At 46.8% G+C, this 23840-nt stretch overlaps 2 protein-coding genes across 4 annotated transcripts in view; both read left to right on the top strand.

The window, feature by feature from the left end:
- Nucleotides 1–12458, top strand: part of LOC143955900 (uncharacterized) — a 184872-nt gene extending 172414 nt beyond the window's left edge. For 2 of the 3 annotated variants that reach the window (XM_077466023.1, XM_077466024.1), the window contains 4 exons: nucleotides 10529–10663; nucleotides 10752–10875; nucleotides 10992–11089; nucleotides 11837–12458. In XM_077466023.1, the coding sequence (XP_077322149.1) occupies nucleotides 10529–10663; nucleotides 10752–10875; nucleotides 10992–11089; nucleotides 11837–12103 (624 nt within the window). In that variant the 3' untranslated portion in view covers nucleotides 12104–12458. Of the gene's footprint in view, nucleotides 1–7023; nucleotides 7085–9847; nucleotides 9963–10528; nucleotides 10664–10751; nucleotides 10876–10991; nucleotides 11090–11836 lie in introns of those variants that run through there. The other variant, XM_077466025.1, reaches the window with a different exon arrangement.
- A 532-nt stretch (nucleotides 12459–12990) lies between these two features.
- LOC143955864 (uncharacterized) lies at nucleotides 12991–15788 on the top strand. The gene has a single exon (XM_077465982.1). It carries the CDS (start codon nucleotides 13668–13670, stop codon nucleotides 14550–14552), a length of 885 nt encoding a protein of 294 aa, XP_077322108.1. The 5' UTR covers nucleotides 12991–13667; the 3' UTR covers nucleotides 14553–15788.
- The last annotated feature ends 8052 nt before the right edge of the window (nucleotides 15789–23840 follow it).

The following is a 23840-nucleotide window of genomic DNA, read 5'->3' as shown; positions in this document are numbered from 1 at the left end:
ACTGCTGCAGTATAGGGCAGCGGTCAGCAGTGGTGCACGTCAACCCTATCTATTGTGGACCGATAGCGGTCCTTACAGAACAGCAGACTGTACCGCACTCAAGCCTATGTACCGTAGCACCCTATACCAAGTTACCAGTCCTTATAAGAACTTTTGTGGACCAAGCAGGTTGTGTATTAGTGTTTAGCAGACTGTACGTCAGTCCCTATACCGCTGAAGGACTGCTGCAGTATAGGGCAGCGGTCAGCAGTGGTGCACGTCAACCCTATCTATTGTGGACCGATAGCGGTCCTTACAGAACAGCAGACTGTACCGCACTCAAGCCTATGTACCGTAGCACCCTATACCAAGTTACCAGTCCTTATAAGAACTTTTGTGGAACAAGCAGGTTGTGTGTTAGTGATTAGCAGACTGTACGTCAGTCCCTATACCGCTGAAGGACTGCTGCAGTATAGGTGAGCGGTCAGCAGTGGTGCACGTCAACCCTATCTATTGTGGACCGATAGCGGTCCTTACAGAACAGCAGACTGTACCGCACTCAAGCCTATGTACCGTAGCACCCTATACCAAGTTACCAGTCCTTATAAGAACTTTTGTGGACCAAGCAGGTTGTGTATTAGTGTTTAGCAGACTGTACGTCAGTCCCTATACCGCTGAAGGACTGCTGCAGTATAGGGCAGCGGTCAGCAGTGGTGCACGTCAACCCTATCTATTGTGGACCGATAGCGGTCCTTACAGAACAGCAGACTGTACCGCACTCAAGCCTATGTACCGTAGCACCCTATACCAAGTTACCAGTCCTTATAAGAACTTTTGTGGAACAAGCAGGTTGTGTGTTAGTGATTAGCAGACTGTACGTCAGTCCCTATACCGCTGAAGGACTGCTGCAGTATAGGTGAGCGGTCAGCAGTGGTGCACGTCAACCCTATCTATTGTGGACCGATAGCGGTCCTTACAGAACAGCAGACTGTACCGCACTCAAGCCTATGTACCGTAGCACCCTATACCAAGTTACCAGTCCTTATAAGAACTTTTGTGGACCAAGCAGGTTGTGTATTAGTGTTTAGCAGACTGTACGTCAGTCCCTATACCGCTGAAGGACTGCTGCAGTATAGGGCAGCGGTCAGCAGTGGTGCACGTCAACCCTATCTATTGTGGACCGATAGCGGTCCTTACAGAACAGCAGACTGTACCGCACTCAAGCCTATGTACCGTAGCACCCTATACCAAGTTACCAGTCCTTATAAGAACTTTTGTGGACCAAGCAGGTTGTGTATTAGTGTTTAGCAGACTGTACGTCAGTCCCTATACCGCTGAAGGACTGCTGCAGTATAGGGCAGCGGTCAGCAGTGGTGCACGTCAACCCTATCTATTGTGGACCGATAGCGGTCCTTACAGAACAGCAGACTGTACCGCACTCAAGCCTATGTACCGTAGCACCCTATACCAAGTTACCAGTCCTTATAAGAACTTTTGTGGAACAAGCAGGTTGTGTGTTAGTGATTAGCAGACTGTACGTCAGTCCCTATACCGCTGAAGGACTGCTGCAGTATAGGGCAGCGGTCAGCAGTGGTGCACGTCAACCCTATCTATTGTGGACCGATAGCGGTCCTTACAGAACAGCAGACTGTACCGCACTCAAGCCTATGTACCGTAGCACCCTATACCAAGTTACCAGTCCTTATAAGAACTTTTGTGGACCAAGCAGGTTGTGTATTAGTGTTTAGCAGACTGTACGTCAGTCCCTATACCGCTGAAGGACTGCTGCAGTATAGGGCAGCGGTCAGCAGTGGTGCACGTCAACCCTATCTATTGTGGACCGATAGCGGTCCTTACAGAACAGCAGACTGTACCGCACTCAAGCCTATGTACCGTAGCACCCTATACCAAGTTACCAGTCCTTATAAGAACTTTTGTGGAACAAGCAGGTTGTGTGTTAGTGATTAGCAGACTGTACGTCAGTCCCTATACCGCTGAAGGACTGCTGCAGTATAGGGCAGCGGTCAGCAGTGGTGCACGTCAACCCTATCTATTGTGGACCGATAGCGGTCCTTACAGAACAGCAGACTGTACCGCACTCAAGCCTATGTACCGTAGCACCCTATACCAAGTTACCAGTCCTTATAAGAACTTTTGTGGAACAAGCAGGTTGTGTGTTAGTGATTAGCAGACTGTACGTCAGTCCCTATACCGCTGAAGGACTGCTGCAGTATAGGTGAGCGGTCAGCAGTGGTGCACGTCAACCCTATCTATTGTGGACCGATAGCGGTCCTTACAGAACAGCAGACTGTACCGCACTCAAGCCTATGTACCGTAGCACCCTATACCAAGTTACCAGTCCTTATAAGAACTTTTGTGGACCAAGCAGGTTGTGTATTAGTGTTTAGCAGACTGTACGTCAGTCCCTATACCGCTGAAGGACTGCTGCAGTATAGGGCAGCGGTCAGCAGTGGTGCACGTCAACCCTATCTATTGTGGACCGATAGCGGTCCTTACAGAACAGCAGACTGTACCGCACTCAAGCCTATGTACCGTAGCACCCTATACCAAGTTACCAGTCCTTATAAGAACTTTTGTGGACCAAGCAGGTTGTGTATTAGTGTTTAGCAGACTGTACGTCAGTCCCTATACCGCTGAAGGACTGCTGCAGTATAGGGCAGCGGTCAGCAGTGGTGCACGTCAACCCTATCTATTGTGGACCGATAGCGGTCCTTACAGAACAGCAGACTGTACCGCACTCAAGCCTATGTACCGTAGCACCCTATACCAAGTTACCAGTCCTTATAAGAACTTTTGTGGACCAAGCAGGTTGTGTATTAGTGTTTAGCAGACTGTACGTCAGTCCCTATACCGCTGAAGGACTGCTGCAGTATAGGGCAGCGGTCAGCAGTGGTGCACGTCAACCCTATCTATTGTGGACCGATAGCGGTCCTTACAGAACAGCAGACTGTACCGCACTCAAGCCTATGTACCGTAGCACCCTATACCAAGTTACCAGTCCTTATAAGAACTTTTGTGGAACAAGCAGGTTGTGTGTTAGTGATTAGCAGACTGTACGTCAGTCCCTATACCGCTGAAGGACTGCTGCAGTATAGGGCAGCGGTCAGCAGTGGTGCACGTCAACCCTATCTATTGTGGACCGATAGCGGTCCTTACAGAACAGCAGACTGTACCGCACTCAAGCCTATGTACCGTAGCACCCTATACCAAGTTACCAGTCCTTATAAGAACTTTTGTGGAACAAGCAGGTTGTGTGTTAGTGATTAGCAGACTGTACGTCAGTCCCTATACCGCTGAAGGACTGCTGCAGTATAGGTGAGCGGTCAGCAGTGGTGCACGTCAACCCTATCTATTGTGGACCGATAGCGGTCCTTACAGAACAGCAGACTGTACCGCACTCAAGCCTATGTACCGTAGCACCCTATACCAAGTTACCAGTCCTTATAAGAACTTTTGTGGACCAAGCAGGTTGTGTATTAGTGTTTAGCAGACTGTACGTCAGTCCCTATACCGCTGAAGGACTGCTGCAGTATAGGGCAGCGGTCAGCAGTGGTGCACGTCAACCCTATCTATTGTGGACCGATAGCGGTCCTTACAGAACAGCAGACTGTACCGCACTCAAGCCTATGTACCGTAGCACCCTATACCAAGTTACCAGTCCTTATAAGAACTTTTGTGGAACAAGCAGGTTGTGTGTTAGTGATTAGCAGACTGTACGTCAGTCCCTATACCGCTGAAGGACTGCTGCAGTATAGGGCAGCGGTCAGCAGTGGTGCACGTCAACCCTATCTATTGTGGACCGATAGCGGTCCTTACAGAACAGCAGACTGTACCGCACTCAAGCCTATGTACCGTAGCACCCTATACCAAGTTACCAGTCCTTATAAGAACTTTTGTGGAACAAGTGAGTTGTGAATGTTTAGCAGACTGCAGCAGAAGGGCAGCAGTCAAGTATAATATCCTTTCTATATTTGGAAGAAAGAATATTATACATGTACAAGCCTATTACCATACCACTGATACCAGTCCTGAAAAGAACCTTTGTGGAACTAATAATAACAGCAAGTCTTTAAAATTACCCTCACTGCCTGACAACACTGCTTCCTTCCTGTCCCTATACAAATTGGCAAAAAAAGAGAACGATTAGTGGTTACTGGAACAGCTCTTTTGTGGACCTTGATAGTAACAGCTAATGATGATGATGATGATGATGATGATGAAAGACTAATCTGGCTGTCCCTGTAGCATACACCGTCCTTTCCCTTTCTCTAAACTAACAAAAGACACTCAGGCTGCTGCAAGAATCAGCAGCACAGCAAACCTATCAACACCTAACACCTATACCAGTCCTGAAAAGAACTTTTGTGTACCAAATAGCTAGTGGTTTATCTCTCCCTACTCCACACAGGAACCTGTCCCTATCTTAACAGAAGAAAGAATGTAAAATGGCCACCGGATCGGGTGTATTTATAGGTTAGGGGGAATGTACAAGTGTCCATGTGCTGTCATGTCTCAATTGGCTGTCCTGTATCACATGATAAACGTGTCACCAAAGGTTAAAGTTCTTGTATACATTAAACACGTAAGTCCGCCGCGGCGAACGACGGAAAAAGGCGTTCGAACGTGCGGACCGCGAATGTCGGAAATTCGCCGCGAAACGACCGCCGGGCGAACCGTTCGGCCATCACTACTGGACAGGTGGATGTGGACAAAGCTCAGCATGTCCCTCCTAAATGCAAGTTACGGAGAAGGTGTACGTTGACACGGGCACCCGAGAGTTAACTGGAGAACAGTTATGGTGCAAGTGTACGTTCATCTCTAATAGTTGAGTCTCGCCTTAATGTTGACATTCCCCATGGAGGACCCAGCCTTGTCCTGGGGCATTGATGTAAATGGCACAGAGGTAAAGGTAACCCATGTGTAGTCAAGTGATCCTGTTACAGGTGCCTAGCATAGCCCAGAAGAACCCACCCTGGTGTAAGCTTCTCATGTGACCCTTACATGGCGCCCAACGAGGATGGAATCATGAAGTAAATTACAACCATCGGCGTAACATAAGGGGTTGCAGGGGTCACAATCACAACCCCCGCCCCTAGCTCCAGGGGGCCCCCGCAGCCTCCCTGTCATATTATCATATCCTCCACAAAATCCAGATCTGCCCTAGGGCCCCACAGCCACGCTCCAGTACTGGGCTTCTACTTCGCCATCCTCAGTCCACAACCCTCTGTTCCTATTGGTTGGGGAGAAGCTGTGAGCCATTTCCTGAATGGAGAGGAGCACGAGGTGAGAACAGCCCAGGATGGGGAAGTGTCTGTGCTGTGTGCTGGCAACATGGAATGGTAACCAGGCTCAGCGGGGCAGGAGGAGGAGAGTGCTGTCCTGTAGTTACGATGGGACCGATGTCACTGGTGAGGTATGACACTGCTCAGTGTCTACTAGTCACCAGCTGGGATTCTCTGTACCCCCTAACCTGGCGATGTCTACTTACTCCACTTCCCTGACAACTGGGGACAAGACACACACCTCCGGGAGGTGACCTTCCCCTAACACCTGCCAACACTGACAGAGAAATCTTCAGAAATTGCAAAAAACTAATCCCGTAACACCTCCTCGGGGGGCCCTGAAGGGCTGCAGGCTCCAGATTTTGTGTCACATGGCTTTGCCCTCCCAGATCTAAGTTGCCCCCCCCCACCCAAAGCCTCCTGACCACCTACTCCTCCCTGGATGCTATGCCCGGCTGCTGAGCTCCTTTCCCATTACATCACTCTATACTGTTCCTCCTCCGCAGGGCTGAAATCACATTCCTTTACAACACAGCAAGTCAGCCATGATCTGCACAGGGTGTATCTGCCTACTGCAACTACACTGCCGTTCGGACCAGAGAATTTTACAGGTCCGAAGGGAAACATAAAAGCCATATACACCCTATGAAGACTGACAGACTGTGTGTAAAGGAATGTGATTTCAGCCCTGTGGCGTGTGTGTGTGTGTGTGTGTGTGTGTGTGTGTGTGGGGGGGGGGGGGGGGGGAGCTGTATACAGTGCTGGGATGGAAAAGGAGCTCTACCAAGTGTCCTGTCCTCCGATTCTCCAGCGGTAATCCCTGTCCTCTGATGTAAGGAGGAACTCAAAACTCTTAAGCCACTTTGAGTATCTTGGCGTGCGGTGGATGTATCTGCACGAACGTTGGAAGCAGTGGGGGGGAGCCAGGTCAACTTTTGCATCGGGGCACACAAGCTTCAAGCTATACCTCTGGTTACAACCACCCGTGACCTGCCCACAAGCAGACCCTTCTATGGAACACACTCCAGGTGACCTTAGCCCCATGTGGCATGGACTGTTAGAACCCTAATCTGGAACCATGGAGAAACATAGGGTCTTGTGACAACATAAATATTCCTAGCCAATTATGAGTTGGTGCCATGTTGGACCATGGGGTTGGTGTAGTGTCAGGTTTTCAACTCGCCATCTGTACACAGTGTAGCAAACGGTGCATTCTTTTTGGTCTGTGAGACGGTTGTGGTCTGAAACCTTAGGCCTCTAGAAAGTTCTGTAATGTAGTAGGCCTTCTAGCGTAATGTTGAGAACTGATGATGGCTAGGGACCTGCTTACAAGTACGTTGTAGAGCTATAATTCTGCTACATTGGGTGAGATCTTTATTTTCTTTCAGGATAACTGATATGTGGGCTCTCGTCATAGCCAAGGGGATGTGGGGATCTTCTAGCACAGCGTTGTATGCATTAAGGAAGTGTAAGGTCATCTCCGCCCTAAAGATCATTCAGTATGTGGGCGCCTTTCAAGGTTTCAACGGATTTAGGGCTATATGCAATTTTTTGTTTTCTCTGTGATGAATGAAATGGAAATCACCCCATCTATAAGGAGATGTTTATGGGGGCTGCAGTTCCTCTAAGCTCCACAAAGTGGTGATCCCACTTTGTCCCAGACAGGAAGTCTCTATGGTAGACAGGGAATGTTGTCAGGTACAGACAGGAAGTGATGTCAGGTATAAATAGAAAGTTCCGGGTGAGAGGTGAGCCGGAAAGGAAGTAGCGAGAAGACATTGTTGGAACTGGCAGAAGAGGAGGTAATCAGATGTTATCTTATCATATAGTCATCCCTTATCGAGAACCAAAAATATGAGGGTTATTCCTCATTTACGCAGGAGGAGCCATGAAAATCAATGAATTGTGTCCCTCTAGCCAATTTTTGGGATATGTTATGGAATGAGATAGCGTATTATGAATACGTTCTAGGAAGACTATACAGTGCTACACACTGATTTGGTTGGAGGGCTTTCTGGTTGCCTAATGCCACGTACACACACGACCGGACTTTTCGGCATCAAAGGTCCGACGGAACGATTCTGGCGGACCATTCGATCGTGTGTGGGCTGCAGCGGACTTTTGATTTGCAAAAATCCGACAGACTTTAGAAATGGAACATGTTTCAAATTTTTCCGCCGGAACTCCGCCGGACCCAGTTCCTACCGAGAAATCCGCTCGTGTATGTATGCTATTCCGACGGACAAAAACCGACGCGAGGGCAGCTATTGGCTACTGGCTATGAACTTCTTTATTCTAGTCCGGTCGCAAGTCATCACGTTCGAATCTGTCTGAACTTTGGTGTGATTGCATGTGGCCAAGTCCGTTCATTCGGAAAAGTCCGTCAGAACTCCGCCGAAAGTCCGTCGGACCTAGTCCCTCGAAAAGTCCTGTCGTGTGTACGCGCCATTAGTCCCATCTCACCTGTATGGTTATACTGTCCCATTGATTCCCAGGCCCTACTCCATAGAAGTCATGGTTTCCATACACTGCGCTGATAATGGTCAAATAGACTGGAACATCACTTCTCGGCCTTTTGGCTAATCTGTTCTTATCAGTGTCTAGTAGGGGTGCTCCACCATCAATCTGGCCTTTTGGCTGGGATGGCTAACCGTATAGTATCGCTGCTGATATAAGCACGCACCGGAAAGAGCGTGCACCATGTAAGGCTACGCCTGGGAGTATTTCACCTGGCGTGGAGGGTTCTGAGGGGCCAGTGCCTCCTGATTTGAGTGGTGCTACTTGGTATGGTCATTAGCTGGGAAGGCAGAGAAGCCTGTGGTATCAAGTGCCCCCTTGGTAGTGGCACTCCAGGGGTGCTGGAGTAATACTATGGGTTTGGGAACCCACTTGTATGAAAATGCGCTAGACCACGACACCATTGCTTTTTTTTTGCCTCATGGGCTAGGCCTTTTGGACGGGACAAGGGCAATGTGTGTTGCCAGGCCACAAGGGCAAGCCAACGCGCTTACACTGGCACTGGCACCTCTTTTGTTTTGCATATTTAACTTATTTTGGTTCTCCACATGTGCGTCACCTTACACTTATAGATGTGTTCCCTTTTTTACTGTGTTTGTTCTTGGGCCTACCCTGAAGCTTTCCTTTTCCTTTGGGATTAGTAAAGTATTCTGAATTCTGAAGGGGAGGATGTGTGTCAATTAGGCGCCTTCCACCTCTGCCCTGAGCAGTCTCGGAGAGAGCCTCTCACGTAGTGTTCATTGGTCGAGTGACCAAGAGGAGAGGGGGGTCCACCAGGTATTTTGGCTAGGTAGACCTGAGTGTGTCTTACCTTTCACACAGGAAAGGGTCCTACTTTTTTGGACCAGAGACACACTTTTTTGAGGGCCTGGTATAGATGTTTTTTGGGTGACCCCCCCCCTCCCAAAAAAAACAAACCTACATACCAGAACTTTTGGCCGAGCTCACACGGGACAATTATTTGTGTGCCCCATGCAGCGTCATGTATTACCATCACTGACATGCACAGGTGTTGCGTGTATCCCCTTGCAGGTAGTCCCATAGATGTCTGTTGGGAAACATGGCTGCAGGGATACAGCCGATGTGTTCCAATGTAACATCCATACAGGTGCACCTCCCCAAACGTACCTAGGGTGGGGTTCTGCACACAGAGGATGTCACATTGGGACACAGCGGCTGCATCTGTGTCTCAATAAACATCTAGAGGACTACTAGCATAAGGAAGCATACAACAGCTGTCCATCCCCATGCCAGTATAACACATGGCCTTGCATGTGGCATGCAGCTAATCGCTAGGGGGCCTTATCCTTGATAGGGGTCTGGTATGAATTTCAAGATGGACCCCACACAAGAAAAATGGCTTGGGTTCCCCCAAAATTATATACCAAACCTTTTGGGTCTGGTATGGATTCTAAAGGGGAACGCCCCCCCCCCCCCAATATCCAAACCAGACCTCTATCTGAGCATGCAACCTGGCAAGTCAGGAAAGAGAAGGGACGAGAGTGCATCCCCTGAACCATGGCAGGGCGCATGCCCTCAACTTGGGGAAGGGTGCCTTGCCATGGAGGACCCTCCCGGCAAAGCACCTTGTCCCCATGTTGATGAGGACAAGGACTTCTTTCAGATTCCACTAAGCCTCCTGCCTGTAGACTGCCATTACCACTGGGCCAGGGTTATGGGGGTCTGCAGGCAGGGGAATCCAGAAGTCATCTTAAAATAAGGATGCCCCCAGAGACCTGACCTTCAGTCCGCACTGACCCTCTGCTGACCATACAGTGATTGTCAGAGCACAATGATGACAGAGGATGGAAGACAGTCCTATCTGTATTTCTTAGAAAATTACATTTCTAATCTGACAATAAGACCAAAGGGTTATATATAAAAAGAGCAAATATTAAGCAGTGCAGACTAAGTGTGTCTCCTATTTGGGAGAATAGAAAGCTGGGCAGTGCTGAAAGTAAAATCAACCCTCATATTAACCCCCCATACATCATCATCCTAATATTGTACAACCAACACCGTCCAGATAATTCTTTATCCTTATACAGAGAAAGCTGCACAGATCACATGATCACATGAGTGAGGATGGAGGAGAACTGGAGTCACATGACTGAGAAGATACTAAACCTCACCCTGGAGATCATCTACCTGCTGACCGGAGAGGTGAGGAGGATTCTGGGAGGTCACATGACATCACTCTTATCTCTATTAATAAAACACAGACCTGACCGGAGAGGTGAGGAGGATTCTGGGAGGTCACATGACATCACTCTTATCTCTATTAATAAAACACAGACCTGACCGGAGAGGTGAGGAGGATTCTGGGAGGTCACATGACATCACTCTTATCTCTATTAATAAAAACACAGACCTGACCGGAGAGGTGAGGAGGATTCTGGGAGGTCACATGACATCACTCTTATCTCTATTAATAAAACACAGACCTGACCGGAGAGGTGAGGAGGATTCTGGGAGGTCACATGACATCACTCTTATCTCTATTAATAAAACACAGACCTGACCGGAGAGGTGAGGAGGATTCTGGGAGGTCACATGACATCACTCTTATCTCTATTAATAAAACACAGACCTGACTGGAGAGGTGAGGAGGATTCTGGGAGGTCACATGACATCACTCTTATCTCTATTAATAAAACACAGACCTGACCGGAGAGGTGAGGAGGATTCTGGGATTCTAACATGATATTCCTATTGGTTCTCCAATACAGAGATTTCCTCTTGTGAAGTCAGGTGATCATATGACCATCACAGTGCCTCCATGTGACTCCCTAAAACCCGAGAGACACAACATGGAGAAGATTCTAGAAGTCACCAAGAAGATGATGGAGCTGCTGACAGGAGAGGTGAGGAGGATTCTGGGAATTCTGGGACATTATCCAGTAACAGACAAGGGATGTGTCTGGATGGTGACTGTATCATTGTGTGTGTCAGGTTCCTATAAGGTGTCAGGATGTCACTGTCTATTTCTCCATGGAGGAGTGGGAGTATTTAGAAGGACACAAGGATCTCTACAAGGACGTCATGATGGACAATCAGCCGCCCCTCACATCACCGGGTAAGAGGAGACTTTATTGTAAAGGAGAGAGCAGTACGGAGGCTCCACCTAGATCCCCCATCATCTGATAAACACATAGAAACAATGTATTCAGTCAGTGTGTGTGTTTCCTACAGATGGATCCAGTAATGGGAACCCACCAGAGAGATGTCCCCGTCCTCTGTATTCCCGGGATTCCACACAGGAAGGTCACACCATCCCCCACCATCATCAGGTAGATGATTATAGATATTGATAATTTTGTGGAAAAATCTCACAATCTTCACCAATTATTGAAGAATCTAGACACCTGTCTTGTGCAGTAAAAATATAATCCAAGTTTATTGTATTACATAAAGATCATTACGATATTATTACAATATTACATATTATGGCAAATTAGCATTGGTTCAGATGTTTCTGACAATTTCACACACAAAGAAAACCTCAGCAGGCAATTAAAACTTACCAATGGTTCCAGTGTCTGTCCCGACCTCCAGAGCCCAGTTGTCTCTGTCTGGTAGATAGAGTGATATATATTTGCCCGCATTCTCCACCAATTGTTGTAGAAGAATCCAGACCCTTGTCTTCTACAGTGAATATATAATCCAAGTTTATCAGTTGATCATTTATGCAAAGAAGATGATTACCATATGACATACCCCTCATTAATACCAACCAATCCCACTTACATAGCCCTCTATACCTCCAAGAAGACAGTCTTACTTAGCCATAACAATCCCACTTAGAGCAAGATAGCCCATAATCTTCAGGCGTCTCTCTTATTCTCACATAACAGACTATACCTTTCATATATTTACACATTCTCATTTATTATCTTTTGTCAAGGTTGGAGAACAAGACCATAACCATTAAAAAGACCATGACCACCAGGCCTGTAGCTCAACTGAAGCCATGTTCAGTAGTTATGTGTTTATAATCAGGCATTTTTGTTTTATTTAATGTCATTTTATATATTCAGAGTGGAAACCTCGGGTATAATATTCTTGTTAAAGAAGAATTTAAAGGGGAGGATGAAGAGTATAGTGTGATGGAGGAGCTTTCTGAAGTACACAAAGATACCTACAAGGACAATATGATGGAGCCTCCTAACAGAAACCCACCAGAGAGATGTCCCCGTCCTCTGTATTCCACACAGGAAGGTCACACCATCCCCCACCATCATCAGGTAGGTGGAGTTGAGGGTCGGGAACATAAAGTGATTGAACACTCTGACATGTGGAGATGATGTGTGGACTCTACAAGATGATATTTTCTATGTGATCTCACATCATAAATACTTCTATGTTACAGATGTTATTTTCTGCCATTCTGTTGGTTTAGGGTGAAGATCTGATGAAGATGAAAGTTGAGGGTGAAGTAGAAGAGACGTATGTGAGGGATGATCAGCAATATACGGAGGAGGCTGGAATGACGAGGACATTCATAGAGGAGGACACTCCTACAGAGATCAGCACAGGTGACCCATCATATATTCTTCTCTTATCTCTGCTCTGTTACTGCTCACTGATTGGTCCAGAGTAGGGCGGGAGCTGAGTGATATCAGCCAATAATAGGTTGATAATGGTCCCCTCCCTGTACTGATACCCTATTTGGGGTTCAGCTGGCAGTATTAGGTTGTGGGTCACTCCTAGTTACAGTAGATATGATAGCACAGATTGTGGCTTTTATAGGGTGATCCTTCTTCAAGTAGAAGCACAAACCAAGTGTAGCAAGAGTAACATAAATACAGATTCACCTATCTTTTCGGCAGATAAGCTCTTTCTGTAGCAAACTCTCTCCAGTGCTGCATATCACCAGAAGCCTAGGCCTATGGTCACTTGTTCTATGGTAAAGGGTCTGCAAGTCTGAACTTCGACCCTCTTGTCTATCAGAGGTCACATGACCCTGTCAGGTCACCTTGAGGCGAGGTGACAGGTGCACACCGTAGGGATCAGGAGTGCACCGCAAGGTTGTGGACCCTCCGGCTGACTGCTGCAGACGGGGGACAGATCCCACTGGGGTTAGAGCGTAAGATTGCCTGGGGTGCGGAGTCTAAGAGCCAGCAGGTGTTCACCAGCGCCTCTGGTGGTGAGGATGGACTTGGCTGCAACTGGCTCCAGGTCGCGACCCCCCAGGGTCCCCCAGCTCACACCCACAGTAGGCAACAGGAGGATAGGGATGGTGAGGGACAAAGCCAAGGTCGGGGCTACAAGCAGACAAGAATAGTCGGGTACACGCCAAAAGGTCAGGATCACAGGCAAACAGGGATAGTCAAGACACGCCAAAGTCGGTAACGGAAAACAGTAGCAGAGCACACGGCAGGAAACAGGAAGCTAACACACAAAGGAATACACAATGGTTGATCAGCACTGATGGCCTGCAGTGCACAGGTTAATATAGGGCTCCCTGATAGGGCCTGGGGTGGAGCCATGCTTAGAGGAGAGGTTATAAAAACCACCAGGTGGAAGTGGCTGGCCTCTTAGTCTGAAGACATGAGGGAAGGTAAGCAAACACAGGAAGATCACTGCATAACCATGACAGACCCAGTACCTAGGCTTGTGGTTGTGTAAAGAGCATGGACCTCCCAGTCCCCATTGGTTCCTGCTCTTCTGACAAGGCTGTGTAAATGTAGAAGTGATCTGGGAGGAGGACCAAAGGACTGAAGAGGGGGGAAGAGTCCCGGCTGGTTGGGACCTCCACAGAGAACATCTCCTCACTCATATCTACCTGATCCAGATGGGATCTTGATGGAAGTGAACTAACCCTCTCATATCTATTGATGATGTTTTTATATTTTTCCAGGACACGCCATGGAGAAACCCTCAAAGGATCGTCTCACTTTATCTCCAGGTTGTAGAATAGAAGATGAGGACATCACAGGAGATTGTGGAGGAGAAAAGACAATGATCTCCACTATGGATGGTGGACTTCACAGTGTGGATAGACCATGGAATCCCTCCGACTCTGAGCAACCTCGTACTGTGAGGGAGAGTGCCGGAATTCAGGAGGAGAAAGAATTTTCCTGTCCTGAATGCAGGGAAAATTTTATCTCGGGATTAAGTCTTGCTCTACATCAGAGATCTCACACGGTTGGAAAACTTTATTCCTGTACTGAGTGCGGGGAATGTTTTCATTACAAATCAGAATTTGTCAAACATTACAAGTCTCACACAGGGGGAAAGCCGTATTCCTGTCCCGAGTGCGGGAAATGTTATTCATGGAAGTCCAATCTTAATGAACATCAGATATGCCACATGAGGCAAAAAACGTATTCCTGCTCTGAGTGCGGGAAATGTTTTTCTGATAGGGCCAATTTTGCCAGACATCAGAGAAGGCACATTGGCAAGAAACCCCATGCCTGCCCTGAGTGCGGGAAATGTTTTCTACAGAAATCAATACTTGCTATACATTACAGATCTCATACGGGGGAGAAGCCGTACTCCTGCCCTGACTGTGGAAGACTTTTTTCACAGAAGGCCAATCTTTCTGTTCATCAAACATTGCACACAGGCAGAAAACCGTATACCTGCTCTGAGTGTGAGAAAAGTTATCTATGGAAATCAGAACTTGTTATACATCAAAGATCTCACACGGGGGAGAAACCGTATCCATGCCTTGAGTGTGGGAAACGTTTTTCACGGAAGTCTTGTCTCAACAAACATCAGAGATCCCACACAACCCTTGAGGTATATTAGTGTCCTTAATGCAGTAGACTCCAATGATATGTCCATTAGTTCATAGACTCCTCTATCATTCCACCCGTAATTCCTTCTCAACTTCCATCCACAAGATCATCTTTCTTCCTCACTTTCACATCACATCTAACATAGTGAAACCTCCATCTTTTCTATGTCCCGTGTCCCTCTAACCAAAAGGATCAGCAGGAATACAAACAGCCCAGTCTTGTGAGGAGTCAAGCCGTGTTTCTAGAACACCAACTCCATTCTCATCCTCATCTATCCTTTCACCCGTAATTCCTCCTCTGCACCATCACCACCTCCAACCACAAGATCATCTTTCTTCATCACTTTCACATCACATCCAACATAGAGAAACTCCCCTCCATCTTTTCTATGACCCGTGTCCCTCTAAACGGGAGGATCAGCGTGACTATAAATAGCCCAGTCTTGTGAGAACTCAAGCTGTGTTTCTGATACACCAACCACATCTCCAACTGCAAGATCATCTTTCTTCCTCACTTTCACATCACATCTAACATAGAGAAACCTCCATCTGTTCTATGTCCTGTGTCCCTCTAAACAAAAGGATCAGCAGGAATACAAATAGCCCAGTCTTGTGAGGAGTCAAGCCGTGTTTCTAGAACACCAACTCCATTCTCATCCCCATGTATCCTTCCACCCGTAATTCCTCCTCCGCACCATCACAACCTCCAACCACAAGATCATCTTTCTTCCTCACTTTCACATCACATCCAACATAGAGAAACCCCCCTCCATCTTTTCTATGCCCCTTGTCCCTCTAAACAGAAGGATCAGCGTGAATATAAATAGTCCAGTCTTGTGAGAACTCAAGCTGTGTTTCTGATACACCAACCACAAGATCATCTTTCTTCCTCACTTTCACATCACATCTAACATAGAGAAACCTCCATCTCTTCTATGTCCCGTGTCCCTCTAAACAAAAGGATCAGCAGGAATACAAATAGCCCAGTCTTGTGAGGAGTCAAGCCGTGTTTCTAGAACACCAACTCCATTTTCATTCCCATCTATCCTTTCACCCGTAATTCCTCCTCTGCACCATCACCACCTCCAACCACAAGATCATCTTTCTTCCTCACTTTCACATCGCATCTAACATAGAGAAACCCCCATCATTTCTATGTCACATGTCCCTCTAAACAAAAGGATCAGCAGGAATACAAATAGCCCAGTCTTGTGAGGAGTCAAGCCGTGTTTCTGGAACACCGACCACATGTCCAACCACAAGATCATCTTTCTTCCTCGCTTTCACATCATAGCTAACATAGTGTGACAGTGTGAGGCCCTGGCACTGTTTAAAAGTAGGAAAAAGGGACGCAGGATTTGCCCAAATGCCAAGTGATGGGCTCTAAATGATTGATGTTGAGCGGAGAAGAATGATTTTCCAACTTTCTCTGGGGTTTCATAATCCTAAATTGGGTTCCGGAGTTTTTATACTTCACAACCTACTGGTCTCCAGTAAGACTTGGACACTGGGTTGCAGACCTTTCCCCAACCCAATGCCCAGGTCTTACTGGAGACCAGCAGGATGTGAGTGTAAATGCTTGATACATACAGCCTTTATAATGAAGTAAAATAATAATGCTGTGTACACATGGTCGGAAATTTCCGGCAACAAATGTTTGAGAGCTTGTTCTCAAAATCCCGAGCGTGTGTACACAATTCCGATGCACAAAATTCCACGCACTGGCTATTGAACTTAATTTTTCTCGGCTCGTCGTACGTGTTGTACGTCGCCGCGTTCTTGACGTTCAGAATTTCCAACAACATTTGTGTGACCGCGTGCATGCAAGACAAGCTTGGCCCAACATCCGTTGGGAAAAAAATCCACGGTTTTGTTGTCGGAATGTCCGATCGTTCGTACAGGGCATAAGAAATGGTGCTGCACTGACCAGCTCATTACAACATACCACTTGTGCTATATTGTGTGTTATACAGTGCTCAATATATGTGTACCATAAATAAATATTAATAAACAGTTTATACACTATATTGCCAATAGTATTGGGACACCCCTCCAAGTCATTGGATTCAGGTGTTCTAGTCACCTCCATGGCCACAGGTGCATAAAATCGAACACCTAGGCATGCAGACAGCTTCTACAAACATTTGTGAAGAAATTGGTCCCTTTTAGGAGCTCAGTGAATTCAAGCGTGGTACTGGGTTAGGTTGCCACCTGTGCAATGAGTCCATCTGTGAAATTTCCTTGCTACTCAATATTCCATGGTCGACTGTTGATATAACAAAGTGGAAGCAACTGGCAATAACAGCATAATCAGCCATGAAGTGGTAGGCCTCGTAAAATGACAGAACGGGTTTAGCGCAGGCTGAAGTGCACAGTGCACAGAAGTCGCCAACTGTCTGGAGAGTCAATAGCTACAGACCTCCAAACTTCGTGTGGCCTTCAGATTAGCACACAGCAACAGTGCATAGAGAGCTTCATGGAATGGGTTTCCATCGCCGAGCAGCTGCATCCACGCCTTACATCACCAAGTTCAATGCAAAGCGTTAGATGCCGTGGTGTAAAGAACGTGACCACTGGGCTCTAGAGCAGTGGAGAGATGTTCTCTGGAGTGACCGACCACGCTTCTCTGTCTGGCAATCCGATGGATGTGCGTGGATTTGGCGGTTGTCAGGAGAACGGTACTTGCCTGGTTTGGTGGAGGTGGGATTATGGTGTGGGTTGGGGTCAGGGGTTGAGCTTGGTCCTTTAGTTTTGGTGAAGGGAACACTTAAGGCGTCAGCATACCTAGACATTTTGGACAATTTCATGCTCCCAACTTTGTGGGAACAGTTGGGGATGGCCTCTTCCTGTTCCAACATGACTGCCCACCAGTGCACAAAGCAAGGTCTATAAAGACATGGATGAGCGAGTTTGGGGTGGAGGAACTTGACTGGCCTGCACAGAGCTTGACTTCAACCCCATAGAACACCTTTGGGATGAATTAAAGAGGAGCCTGGGAGCCAGGTCTGCTCGTCCACATGAGTGCCAGACCTCACAAATGTTCTTCTGGAAGAATGGTCAAACATTCCCAAAGACTCACTCCTAAACCTTGTGGACGGCCTTCCCAGAAGAGTTGAAGCCAACTCAATATTGAACCCTACGGACTAGGACTTGGATGTCCTTAACGGTCATGTGCGTGTAAAGACTTTCCAGGGTTTGCGTATCTGACCCATAGCCATATTTTCTGCTACCTGGACAGCAGCAGTCTAGGGAAGAGAGAGGGGACGAGTAAGCAAACCCTGCACAGTCCCGATCTGACAGCATTCCTATGTTATCTCCTGTATCCAGGAGTGCTGAACTGGCAGGAGGGAGGAGCTGCAGGTGGGGGAGATCACAGACCACACCTCCTCCCAGTTCTTTCCTCCTTTCTGGGCTTTTGCTTGCCACTTCCAGCCCTAAGCTGATAGGAGTTATGATGCTGCTGTCACTACTCTTGTCAGCTTGTAGTGGCAGGAACTTGCCATGCAGTGGCTCCACCCACCTCTGTGTCTGGCGCAGCTGCCCCGGTGAAGATCTCGGGAAAAGGTAGAATTAGCCTAATCCATGTAATCAGTGGGAGTAAAATGAATCCCATAACTGGTGCCACTGAGAATAAAATGAACCCCATCCTTGGTGTCAGTGAGATAAAATAAGATCCATTGTTGTTACCTGTTGTATGAAATAAGCCCCATAATCGATGTCAGTGGGATAAAATAACCCCCAATCATTGGTGTCAATGAGAAAAAATAAGCCTTGTCACTGGTGAGATAAACTAAGCCCTTTTATTGGTGTCAGTGGGATAAAATAAGTCCCATCATTGGTGTCAATGAGAAAAGATAAGTCCCATCATTGGTGTCAGTCAGATAAACGAAGTCCCATCATTGGTGTCAATGAGAAAAAATAAGCCCCATTACTGGTGTCAGTGAGATAAACTAAGCCCTACTATTGGTGTCAGTGGGATACAATAAGTCCCATCACTGATGTCAATGAAGAATAAGTAAGCCCCATGTTTGGTGTCGGTGAGATAATATAAACCCCAGTGTTGTTATCCTTGGGATACATAAGTCCTACAGTATCATTGGTGTCAATTAGATAACATAAACCCCATTGCTGGTGTCAGTGGGGTAAAATAAGAACCATCATTGGTGTCAGTGGGATAAAATAGGTCTCACCATTGATGCCGGTGAAATAAAATAAGCCCCATTGGTGTCAGTGGGATAAAATAAATCCCATTGTTGATGTCAATTAAATAAAACAAGTCCCATCCTTGGCGTCAGTGGGATAAAATAAGTCCCATGATTGTTGGAGTCAATGAGAAAAGATAAGCCCCATCACTGGTGTCAGTGGGATAAAATCAATCCCATTGTTGGAGTCAGTAGGATAAAATAACCCCCATCATTGGTGTCAATGAGATAAAATAAGTCCCATCGTTGGTGTCAGTGAAATAAAATAAGTCCCATCGTTGGTGTCAGTGGGATAAAATGAATCCCACCTTTGGAATCAGTAGGATAAAATAACCCCCATCAATGGTGTCAATAAGAAAAGATAAGCCACATCAATGGTGTCAGTGAGATAAACTAAGCCCCATCAATGGTGTCAGTGAGATAAACTAAGCCCCATCACTGGTGTCAGTGGGATGAAATGAATCCCATTGTTGGAGTCAGTTAGATAAAATAACCCCCATCATTGGTGTCAATGAGAAAAGATCACCCCCATCATTGGCGTCAATGAGAAAAGATAATCCCCATCATTGGTGGCAGTGAGGTAAACTAAACCCCATCATTGGTGTCAATGAGAAAAGATAAGTCCCATCATTGGTGTCAGTCAGATAAACGAAGTCCCATCATTGGTGTCAGTGAGGTAAACTAAACCCCATCATTGGTGTCAGTGAGATAAACGAAGTCCCATCATTGGTGTCAATGAGAAAAAATAAGCCCCATTACTGGTGTCAGTGAGATAAACTAAGCTCCATCATTGGTGTCAGTGAGATAAAATAAGACACATCATTGGTGTCGATGAAATAAAATAAGTCTCATCATTGGTGTCAGTGGGATAAAATAAGCCCCGTTGTTGGTGTCAGTGAAAACTAAGTCCAACCCCAGCCCAGCATTGGTCTTCAATGGGGATACTTACCTGATCACAAGCTCCTGCCCCAGTGCCTCTGTGCTGAGGTTGGAATTTTACTTTCACTGTCATAAAGAAGATCACTCCACCCAACAGTCTTGTATAATTGCAGTGCCTGGTGATGGAACCCAGAGAGCGTTCCAGTCATCATTGCTGCCATACAATAACCTGGGATCTGCAGGATGAGGACGTGGTAGGACAGTATCCAAAATCCCGATACTGCCCTGCATCATCCGGGTAGGGTTGCCACCTCATCCCTTTAAACCCAAACACATATGAATTACACGGGTTCTGAGGTTAATATCCCTTTCATGACTAAGGCCGCGTACACACGCGCGGACTGTTCGCCCAACCTTGTCCGCTGAACAGTGTTTGGGCGGACAGTCCGCTCGTGTGTGGGGCTTCAGCGGACAGTTTCAGCGGACAGTTGGCCGAACAAGGTCTTACGGAAATTCCGAAAAACTGTCCGCTGAAACAAGGTTTCAGCGGACTGTTCGCTCGTGTGTAGGCTTGTTCGGCCAACTAAGTCTCGCGCATGCTCAGAAAGGATTTCCACGTCGGAAGGTTGCATTGCAGTGTATAGGACGTCGTATTTTTCGTCCCGTCGTACGTGCCGTTCACGTCATCGCGCACGGTTTCAGCAAACTGTTCGTCCGTCGTGTGTGGCCATGTCCGTCCATGCTAAGTTTGAGCGGACTGTTCGCTCAAACTGTTGGACGGACAAAGTTGGGCCAACAGTCCGCGCGTGTGTACGCGGCCTAAGCCTATTTTTGGCATTTGGTGTTTACAAGTTAAAATCCATATTTTTTGCTAGAAAATTACTTGGAACCCCCCAAACATTATATATATATATATATTTTTTTAGCAGAGACTCTAGAGAATAAAATGTCGATTGTTGCAATATTTTATGTCACACGGTATTTGCGCAGAGGTGTTTTAAACGCAACTTTTTGGGAAAAGGGACACTTTCATGAATTAAAAAAAAAAAAACAGTAAAATTAGCCCAATTTTTTTGCATAATGTGAAAGATAATGTTACGCCAAGTAAATAGATACCAAACATGTCACACTTTATAATCGCGCGCACTTGTGGATTGACGACAAAGTACGGTACCTAAAAATCTCAATAGGCGACGCTTTAATTTTTTTTTACGGTTACCCGGTTAGGGTTGCAGAGGAGGTCTAGTGCTAGAATTATTGCTCTCGCTCTGACGATCTCGGCGATACCTCACATGTGTGATTTGAACACCGTTTACATACGCGGGCGCGACTTCCGTATGCGTTTTCTTTGCTTCGCCAGCTCGCGGGGACGGCGGGCATTTTAAAAAATAATTTTTTTTTTTATTTATTTTAAAATAACTAAATTGTTTTTTTTTTAAAAATAAAAAATTTGATCACTTTTATTGCTGTCACAAGGAATGTAAACATCCCTTGTGACAGTAATAGGTGGTGAAAGGTACTCTTTATGGAGGGATCGGGGGTCTCCTTTACACTTCGATGTATTCAGATCGCCGAAAACGGCGATTCTGAATACCGTATATCTTTTTAAAACCGGCGCCATTGGCAGCCGAGTAAACGGGAAGTGACGTCATGACGTCGCTTCCGTGTTTACTATTAGGAGACTGGAACGAAGCCGATTAGGGCTTCGTTACAGTTCCTCCCCAGCAGCCGGAGGCAGCAGAACGTGAATCGGTGCTCCCGATCGAGTGGGAGCACCGGTAACAGCGGCGGGAGGGGGGGACGTCCCCTCCCGCTCCTCCGGCATAACAGCCGAGCGGCTTTTAGCCGCATCAGTTGTTATGGCTGTATAGCCAATCGCCTGCTGAAAAAAACAGTACCAGGATGATGCCTGCTGGTGCGGGCATCATCCCGGTATACCCCCCGGAAGCCGAGTACGCACATCTGTGTACGCTCGGCGGGAAGGGGTTAAGGCATCAAGTGAGTTTAATTACCACCTTAATCAGCCACAGAACCTGTGTTATTAATATGTGTTTTTGGGTTTGAGGTAGCCCTTGTACACTCCGTCGGAATGTGTCCTATTGGACCGTGTTGTCAGATAATCCGACTGTGTGTGGTATGCATCGGCCTGTCGGAATATCCGTCGGACCAAATTTTCAAACTTGCTGGAAATATTTTCCGACAAACTGGTCTGATCGGACATACTCCGATCATGTGTAGAGAATTCCGATCGGACAAAGTGCCACGCATGCTCAGATCAAATTCCTACATCAAAGGTATTGGCTACTAGCCTGAACGTAGTCCCATCGTAACGAAATTACGTCATCACGTTCTGAAAGATCGGATTTTTTGACAACTTTGTCCGACCGTGTGTATGCAACAGTTTCGGACAAAATCCGACGTATTTGGTTGTCGAAATGTCCAACCATGTGTACAAGGGCGTAGGGTTGCCACCTCATCCCTTTAAACCCGAACACATGAATTACACAGGTCCCAGGGCTAATTTAACGCAGATAAGGCGCCACGTTTAACTACATCCTTAATCAGCCACAGAACCTGTGTAATTAATATGTGTTCGGATTTAAAGGGATGAGGTGGCAACTCTGGTTTGAGGTGGCAACCCTACCCCCGGGACACTTGGCAACAAGGACAAGCCCGTGTTCACACTATGAGACGTTTCTTGGGGGTGCAGTTCCTCTGAGCTCCACTAGGTGGTAATCCCACTTCTACCCAGACAGGAAGTCTCTATGGAAGACAGGAAGTGATGTCAGGTACAAACAGGAAGTTCCGGGCGAGAGGTGAGCCGGGATGAAGTAGAGAGGAGACATTGTTGGAACTGGCAGTAGAGGAGGTAATAAGATCTTATCTTCTATTTACACCCAATAACCCCCCCCCGTCATGTCCGTCCTCTTCCTCCATAGTCACTGTGATGTCTTTTATCTTCAGCAGATGATGATACACACATATATAGTGTGGGAACCTAGATTAGCACCTTCAGGGGCAGAACATTCCTCCGCTTACGGGGCCGGAACATTCTCTTCATTTCGGAGATGTCTCACCCGTAACGAGGGACGAGATTCGGATTCGGGTTGTACTGAATTTGACCCCCAAAGCGATCGCCTTGAGTGGTCTTTAAGTTTGGAGACGCAAGGCACGCGTTTTCCTGCCCTAAGTATTACAGGTTGGGAGCTGAGATACAGCCGTAAAAAAAATGTGCCAGCGGTGGGACGGCCACTTTCTTACTGGAGCCTGTTTCACAGTGAGCTGCAGCTTAGGGATGATCTGAAGTGCCCTGGGATTGGTTTGGGCATTATTTGGTGAAGGTCAGATGTTGAACCCCCTTCCTGACCAGAGCACTTTTTGCGATTGGGCACTGCGTCGCTTTAACTGACAATTGCGCGACCGTGCGACGTTGTACCCCAACATTTACGTCCTTTTCCCCCCCCCCCACAAATAGAGCTTTCTTTTGGGTGGTATTAGATCGCCTCTGCGGTTTTTATTTTTTGCGCAAAAAAAAGCAACAATTTAGAAAAAAAATAAAGCTATATTTTTTCTATAATAAACTTCCGCCAAAAAATATAGAAAAAACTATTTTTTTTCCTCAGTTTAGGCCGATACGTATTCTTCTACATATTTTTGGTTAAAAAAAATCGAAACAAGCGTATATTGATTGGTTTGCGCAAAAGTTATAGCATCTAAAAAATGGGGGATAGAGTTATGGCATTTTTATTATAAATTTTTTATTAGTTGTAATGGCGGCGATCTGCGATTTTTTATTGTGACAGCAACATTATGGTGGACACATCGGACAATTTTGACACTATTTTGGGACCAGTGACATTTATACAGCGACCAGTGCTATAAAAATGCACTGATTACTGTGTAAATGACACTGGCATGGAAGGGGTTAAACACTAGGGGGCGATCAGGGGTTAAGTGTGTCCTAGGGAGTGATTCTAACTGTGGAGGGAGGGGCTACCATTGACATGACAGCGATCACTACTCCCGATGACAGGGAGCAGTGATCTCTGTCATGTCCCTAGGCAGAACGGGGAAATGCCTTGTTTACATAGGCACTTCCCCCTTCTGCCGCTCCATGACACGATCGCGGGGCACTGATGGACATCGAGTCCATGTGACCCGCGGGCACGGTCACTATGTACATGGCGGTCACAATGTACGCGGTGGGCACGTGTGCGC

This window comes from Lithobates pipiens, unplaced genomic scaffold (genome assembly GCF_037356315.1).
Source record: "Lithobates pipiens isolate NorthernLeopardFrog02 unplaced genomic scaffold, aLitPip1_a1.2 Scaffold_35, whole genome shotgun sequence".
NCBI classification, from domain to species: domain Eukaryota; kingdom Metazoa; phylum Chordata; class Amphibia; order Anura; family Ranidae; genus Lithobates; species Lithobates pipiens.
The sequence above is the reverse complement of the archived record's forward strand: the minus strand, read 5'-3'. Positions and strand labels throughout refer to the sequence as shown.

Coding starts and splice junctions, on each gene's coding strand:
- LOC143955864 (XM_077465982.1), top strand. CDS start 13,668: ATGGAGAAACCCTCAAAGGATCGTCTCACTTTATCTCCAGGTTGTAGA.